Here is a 7,993-nt window from a genome sequence, read left to right on the forward strand (position 1 = left end):
GGAAACCAGAGCACCTGGAGATAACCCACGTGGTCACAGGGAGAACGTGTGAACTCCGTACAGACAGCACCCGTAGTCGGAATCGAACCCGGGTCTCTGGCACGGTGAGGCAACAACTACATCTACGCCACTGTGCCATTCTGCTGTCTTTTTTATATTTGACATTGGGCTATTTGTTAATTGATGTGCTCAGTGTTAGGAATCAAGCTATGAAACTAACTCTCTAAATGTTGTAGATAGACATAAAAAGCTGGAGTAACTTAGCAGGTCAGACAGCATCTCTGGAGAAAAGGAATAGGTGGTACCTGTGGAGGGGGTGGTTTGGGCGGGAAGGGATGAGTTAACTATGGAGTTGTGGAGGGAACGGTCTGTGCGGAAGGCAGAAAGATGTAGCACTCAGTCTCTAAGCATACTAGAAATGCTGCCTCTGAATAGAATATGCCGCTCTAAATAAACTTTTCAAGGACAGTTCAATGTAAAGCTTCCTTTTCCATTCTTTACTGGAATAATATCATCAAAGAATCATACTACCCTGGCCACACTTTCATCTCATTGCTACCAATGTGAAGAAGGTACAATATTTATGAAAACCGTGACCACCATGTTCAAGAACGTGTGATGCATGGGTAGCGCAGCGGTAGAGTTGCTGCCTCACAGCGCCAGAGACCCGGGATCGATCCTGACTATGGGTGCTGTCTGTATGGAGTTTCTACGTTATTCCCGTGATCGTGTGGGTTTTCTCCAGATGCTCCAGTTTTCTCCCACACTCCAAAGATATGCAGATTTTTAGGTTAATTGGTTTTGGTAAAAATTGTAAATTGTCCCTAGTGTGTAGGATAGTGCTAGTGTATGGGGATCGCTGGTTGGCGCGGACTTGTTGGACCGAAGGGCCTTTTTCCACGGTGTACCTAAACTAAACTCAATTAAACAGCTTCTTCCTAGCAACTATCAGGCTCCTGAATACTTGAACCATCCCACCACAACCAGAGAGCAGTGCTGAACTACTGTCTACCTCATAGGTGACCCTCAGATTATCCTTGATCAGACTTTGCTGGCTTTACCTTGCACGAAACGTTATTCCCTTAGCATGTTTCTATTCACTGTAAACGGCTTGATTGTAATCATGTACTGATCTTTCTGCTGACTGGATAGCTCGCAACAAAAGCTTTTCACTGTACCTCGGTAAACGTAGTTGAGGGTAGGTAGGTTAATTGGCTTGGTATACGTGTAAATTGTCCCTAGTTTATTGGTTTATTGTCACGTGTACCGAGGTAGAGTGAAAAGCTTTTGTTGCGTGCTAACCAGATAGTGGAAAGACACTACATGATTACAATCTGAGGGTCGTCAAAGAGGTCGATAGTCATTCAGCACTGCTCTCTGGTTGTGGTAGGATGATTCAGTTGCCTGATAACAGCTGGGAAGAAACTGTCCCTAAATCTGGAGGTGTGCGTGTTCACACTTCTGTCCCTTTTGCCTGATGGGAGAGGGGAGAAGAGGGAGCGACCGGGGTGAGACTGGTCCTTGATGATGCTGCTGGCCTTGCCGAGGCAGCGTGAGGTGTAGATGGAGTCGATGGAAGGGAGGTTGGTTTGTGTGATGGTCTGGGCTGCGTCCACAATTCGCTGCAATTTATTGCGGTCATGGATGGAGCTGTTCCCGAACCAGGCTGTGATGCATCCCGATAAAATGCATTCTATGGTGCATCTGTAGTGGTTGGTGAGGGTTGTGGGGACAACTCTTAGGAAGTAGAGGCATTGGTGTGCTATATGAATTGTGTTGAGGATATGTAAATTGTGCACTGTTGTTTTCCAGGGATTTGTCTACATCGGATCATCTAACAGGCTAGTTCAGCTTCCCGCAGTAAACTGTAGCAGGTATTCCCGCTGTGATGCCTGTCTTCTGGCGAGGAATCTATCCTGTGGCTGGGATGAGGAGAAGGTGGAATGTGTTCACGACAGAAGGCAAAATGTTCAAAGGTGTGCAGCAGCGTGAAGCCCTCTCTCAAGTCATTCTTAGATTTGAGCAGGGAGACGCAGAGGGATCTTGGAGTCCAAGTTCATAGCTTACTGAAAGTGCCACACAAGTAGTTAGAGTGGTAAAGAAGGCACACAGTATTGGAGCAGCTTAGATGAGGCATCTTGGTCGGCATGGATGTGTTGGGCTGAAGAGGTTATTTTACATCTACATGATTCAATGACTGTGACTCTGTGACTGTTATTTCTTTTGAAAACACTAAACGTTTTGAGTGTGCACTTCATACCATGTGCACTTCAGCCATAACCGAGGGGGGCCTAAGAAGAGTTTAGAGATACAGCACAGAAACAGGCCCTACGGCCCACTGAGTCTGCACTGACCAGCGATCCCCACACATTAACACTCCCACACACACAAGGGACAATTTACACGTATACCAAGCCAACTAACCTACAAACCTGTACGTCTTTGGAGTGTGGGAGGAAACCGAAGATCTCGGAGAAAACACATGCAGTCACGGGGAGAATGTGCAAAATCCGTACAGACAGCGCCCGTAATCAGGATCGAACCCGGGTCTCTGGTGCTGTGAGGCAGTAACTCTACCGCTGCGCCACCGTGCCGACTTCTTGTTAATTTCCTACGGAGTTGTGCATTAGTAATATTTCAATTTGGTAAAGTAATTCTGGTAAATTGTGTTTTAAGAGCAGAGTAGTTACTGGACAAAAACAGTTGATACCTGTTGGAATGTTTTTTAACCTGACTGATAACGGTAATTTTGCAACCTCAGCAGATTTCTTCCAAACATGAAGTCTGACAATCAACAAGCGAACACCTGGTGCAAAAATACAAAAGGTATGGTTGACAAGACAAAGTCTCTACGTAACATTTAAAATCTCTCATTTCCCAATTCTGAAGTTGATAGCAATGTGAATTTTGCACATTGAACTATTAGCTCACTTAGCGCTCATTGAACTACTGATCATTGAACTACTAGCTCACTTAGCACTCATGATATATTCCCAGGGACAGGAATGCCACTCGCATCAATACCGAAGGGTTCACTTTGGCCATGAATGGAGATGAATTGGTTTTGTGGAAGGAAGCAGAGGGTGATGGTGGAAGGTTGCTTCTCGGACTGGAGGCCTGTGACTAGTGGTGTGCCTCAGGGTTCGGTGCTGGGGCCGTTACTGTTTGTCATCTACATCAATGATTTGAATGAGAACATACATGGCAAGATTAGCAGGTTTGATGATACAAAAGTGGGTTTCACAAAATGCTGGAGTAACTCAGCAGGTCAGGCAGCATCTCAGGAGATCACTGGAGACCTGCTGAGTTACTCCAGCATTTTGTGAAATAAATACCTTCGATTTGTACCAACATCTGCAGTTATTTTCTTATACAAAAGTGGGTGGTATTGCAAATAGTGAAGATGGATGTCAAAAATTGCAGCAGGATCTTGATCGATTAGCCAGGTGGGCTGAGGAATGGTTGATGGAATTTAATATAGAGAAGTGTGAGGTGTTGCATTTTGGAACGTCTGACCTGGGCAGGACCTACACAGTGAATGGTAGGCATCTGGGAATGTTGTAGAACAGAGGGATCTAGGAATACAGGTTCCTTGAAAGTGGCGTCACAGGTAGATAGGGTGGTCAAAAAAGCTTTTGGCACACTGGCCTTCATCAGGACAAGTTGGGCAGAAGAGCCTGTTTCCACGCTGTATGACTATGATTCTATGACAGACATATAAGAAACTAACTGCAGATGCTGGTACAAATCGAAGGTATTTATTCACAAAATGCTGGAGTAACTCAGCAGGTCAGGCAGCATCTCAGGAGAGAAGGAATGGGTGACGTTTCGGGTCGAGATCCTTCTTCAGACTGATGTCGGGGGCGGGACAAAGGAAGGGTATAGGTGGAGACAGGAAGATAGAGGGAGAACTGGGAAGGGGGAGGGGAAGAGAGGGACAGAGGAACTATCTAAAGTTGGAGGTCGATGTTCATACCACTGGGCTGCAAGCTGCCCATGCGAAATATGAGGTGCTGTTCCTCCAATTTCCGGTGGGCCTCACTATGGCACTGGAGGAGGCCCATGACAGAAAGGTCAGACTGGGGTCAGAGGGAGTTGAAGTGCTCGGCCACTGGGAGATCAGGTTGGTTAATGCGGACTGAGCGCAGGTGTTGAGCGAAACGATCGCCGAGCCTGCGCTTGGTTTCGCAGACATTGCTACTTGCTGAGGACTTGGCAAGAACTCCTGCACTCTTGGCTGCAATGCAGTGTTGTGCGAGGACCCAGCAATGAGATGATTACAAGTATACCATCATTTCATGGTTTAGTGTGGGGTGAAAGACCCTGATAGTCAGCAGTGTTATTGAGTCAAACAGACTCTTCGGCCCAACTTGTTCATGCCGATCAAGATGCCCCATCTAAGCTGGTCCCATTTGACCACCCGGAGCCCATATCCTTCTGACCCTTTCCTATACATGTACCTGTCCAAATGTCTCTTAAACGCTATTGTACATGCCTGAACTACTTATTCCAGTAGCTAGTTCCATATACCAACCACCCTTTGTAGGAAAAGGTTGCCCCTCAGGTTCCTTTTAAATCTTTCCCTTCTCATCTTAAACCTCTACCCTCCAGTTCTTATTTCCGAACTTTGGGTAGAAGTCTGTGCATTCGCCCTATCTATTCCCCTCATGATTTTCTACACCTCTATAAGATCACTCCTTAGCCTCCTGCACTCGAAAGAATAAAGTTCTAGTCTTCCCAACCTCTCCCTATAACTCAGGCCTTCAAGTCTTGACAACATCCTTGTACATTTTGTCTGTGCACTTTCCAAACTATGGCAGGGTGACCAAAACTGAACACAGTATTCCAAGTATGGCCTCACTAACGCCTTGTACAACTGTGACATAACACCCCGACATACACACTCAATTCCCCGACTGATGAAGGACCACATGCCAAAAGCCTTCTTCACCACCATTTATGATGCCACGTTCGGGGAATTATCGCTACATTTAAGAAACAATTAGACAGGTACATGGATAGGACAGGTTTGGTGGGATATGGGCCAAACACAGGCTGGTGGGACTAGTGTAGCTGGGACATTTTGGCCGGTGTGGGAAAGCTGGGCCGAAGGGCCTGTTTCCACGCTGTATCACTCTCTGGCACCATGTGCTTGAACAACTAGATCCTTTTGCTTGGCACCATTTCATAGCCTGAAAAGTGCTTTTAGCCTTTGCTCCTAATTCTGTAAATCCCAATTCTGTCCATGAACTTGGTCATTAGCGTCATAAACCCACGGCTGATGTTTTTTTTTGTTCTCCCCAGACCAACCTGCTCCTTTTGCCAAGGTAGTACAAGCAGTGAAGGGCACCACGGTCTTTCTTCAGTGCCGCCCCGGTTCCGCCTGGTCGACGTGTAACTGGGCAACTTCGAATGGTAACATGACCAACGATGTCAACGTGGGAGGCATTCACATCGCCGCCACAGAGAGCAGTGTGGGCGATTACAAGTGCTTGTGTGTCGAGGAGGGAGTGCGCATTCTTGAAGCTTTCTACAGCCTGGAGTTTGGCTCTTCGACTAGTCTCATGAAGGATACAAACTCTGTCAATTATCTCCTGATGTTCGCCTTCCTGATCCTTGGCATTGTTATCGGCACCATGATGTACAGGTACGGCCGCCCATGGTGCAGGAAAAGCATGGCGTCCAAGGGTGGCTGCAAGAAAGAGTACACAGACACCGCAGTTTACAGTCTGGGCTCCCCCGACGAAGTCCGGCCCTTAGACATTTCCCAGAAGAGTGAATCGAGTTTAAACGGAACCAGTGAGAAAGAGCCGACTTATGCGAACAAGGAGGAGGCGGTGAATGGAATGAACATGGGTTCTCCGAGAAACCAAACCATCTCCATTATATCGTGCCAGGATGAAACCTCAATTTAATGGACGAACAGACCCAAGTTCTTGGCAACATGTGTCCCCATAAAGTGGCCAAGCAATTTGCTTCACAGCTATCTTTTTTTATTGTGATTGTGGTGTTGCCTTTAATTCTTTCAGGATATCCCCACTTCCCACTCAACACGGCTGTGGTCACATCAGCTTCATGCTTGGCAGAGTCCTTGCCTCCTTCAGTAGAGCAGGTGGGCTTTGCAACACCGTTTTGTTACACTTGCGCTGTTAAGACATCGTGAGGGCACTCCGACCTTTAATTAGACAGCCCAAGTTGTTGTTTGTTTTTTTAAAGCCATAAGAAAATTACTACTTTTCTGCATAACACAAGGCCATTTGGAAGGATGTTAGGGAGCTGGATTACTTGGACAATGGAGTTCTTGTGTTCTGTGCTGAATCCATCCATCTCAGTCGAGGATATCAGTGAGCTATCTTACCCTTGACCAAGAAGACTCAATGTTAATCCCACGATTTCTGCTCCAGTGACCACTGCCACAGAAGATACCCGTCAGAGCGACATGACTAAGTTCAAATGTCCCGTCCCAGCCACGTACAACGAGGAACATGATGAAGGGGAGAGGCAGGGAGACTAACTGGACAACTCTTTCCAAACCCCTGGCACAGGGGAAAAATGCCAAGTGGTTTTCTTCTGCAATGTATCGTGCAGAAGATCAAGACTCGGGTCATGTTTGAGGAACGGCACCAATAAAGGACAGGCACCTTCTGGTCAACATTAGCAGAAATGCAAAACAAAACTGATCACTGGTGTTCAGTGTGATTAAAAACTGAGGCTGCCGAGAACCTTTGACAAACGTTTATAATATGTAAAAGTTGATTTTCTGAACAGTCGATGTATTCCAAGATATTGAAGCTCTCAAATCCCGCTGTAAATGGCACACAATCCTTTTCACGGAGCAAATATTTCTGTTCTGTGACCACTGGGAATCATTTCAGCTCCCTGATGGATGGGGGGGGGGGGGTGTAAAGAGTAGCTGAAAAATGCATCCAACTATTTTGTAATGGAATCCAGGAAAGTCACAGAATTCCCACACTGCCAGCTTCTCGACTCTCTATTCCAAATGTGTTTGGATTTCCTCAGGCCACCAGAAGTGCAGACGTGTGCACCCACTATAAGTACTGTAATACTGGCTCGTGCAACCACTATAAACGTACTGCAAACTGGAGTTTTTGTGAGGTGGTGTTCCCCGTTTAGCATTGATATATTTAGTGATTGCTTTGCAATTGATGTTTGGAGTTGTAATATTTGCCCACCCTTCTCTCCAAGTTCACTTTGTAAGGATCCACCAGCTGTTGCTGTTCCAGGGTGCTTTAGACCACGGTCAAAATGTGGATGGGTGGGTGTGTTCTCTCCTGACAGCTCTAGCCTAGAAAAACTTTTTTTTTTGAGGGCCTAACTGCTGTCTTTAAGATGATATTGAGGGAACCCCCCCCCCAATGTCATGTGTCGGTACAAGGCTTATGCTTTCACTTTGTGCTTTTTTAAGTAGGCAAAAAAAGATGCTGGTGAGCATATCAATTAAGAACTGCTACATTTTTCAACAAATCTTTCCATCCATATACCCAATGTTGGGGACTCTAACTAGAATATAATAACCAAACTATTAGTCTTCGTCTAAACGAATAAATGAACGAATTCTGTTGGAAGGAACTGCAGATGCTGGTTTAAACCAAAGATACGAAAAACTGGAGTAACTCAGCGGGTCAGGCAGCATCTCTGAAGAAAAGGAATAGGTGACGTTTCAGCCCAAAACGTCACCCATTCCTTTTCTCCAGAGATGCTGCCTGACCCGCTGAGTTACTCCAGCTTTTCGTGTCTATCAAATGTTCTAATTCATTCACCTATGTTAATAAAGATTAGAGGGGATAGTGCACTGTACAAAAGAAACACTGCTTTCCTCTAAAATAGTTTTTTTTAAATCATCTCATCAAATTCCCTCCACCAGTGGCTGACCTGAGACAATTCCCAATATTTAGGCTTAATTTAAAACTTTGGATGATAACAAAATGACTTTTCATTCTACATTCCACCCAACATGCTCTCGTATTAATTT

General features: G+C 45.7%; 1 protein-coding gene across 2 annotated transcripts in view; it reads left to right on the forward strand.

Annotated features, from left to right (window-relative positions):
- Window positions 1–7,669, forward strand: part of sema4f (sema domain, immunoglobulin domain (Ig), transmembrane domain (TM) and short cytoplasmic domain, (semaphorin) 4F) — a 136,524-nt gene extending 128,855 nt beyond the window's left edge. Inside the window, exons 12-14 of one of the 2 annotated variants that reach the window (XM_078404341.1) lie at window positions 1,813–1,976; window positions 2,762–2,826; window positions 5,305–7,669. In XM_078404341.1, the coding sequence (XP_078260467.1) occupies window positions 1,813–1,976; window positions 2,762–2,826; window positions 5,305–5,915 (840 nt within the window). In that variant the 3' untranslated portion in view covers window positions 5,916–7,669. The remainder of the gene's footprint in view (window positions 1–1,812; window positions 1,977–2,761; window positions 2,827–5,304) is intronic. The other variant, XM_078404422.1, reaches the window with a different exon arrangement.
- The last annotated feature ends 324 nt before the right edge of the window (window positions 7,670–7,993 follow it).

This window comes from Rhinoraja longicauda, chromosome 1 (assembly GCF_053455715.1).
Source record: "Rhinoraja longicauda isolate Sanriku21f chromosome 1, sRhiLon1.1, whole genome shotgun sequence".
Taxonomy (NCBI): domain Eukaryota; kingdom Metazoa; phylum Chordata; class Chondrichthyes; order Rajiformes; family Arhynchobatidae; genus Rhinoraja; species Rhinoraja longicauda.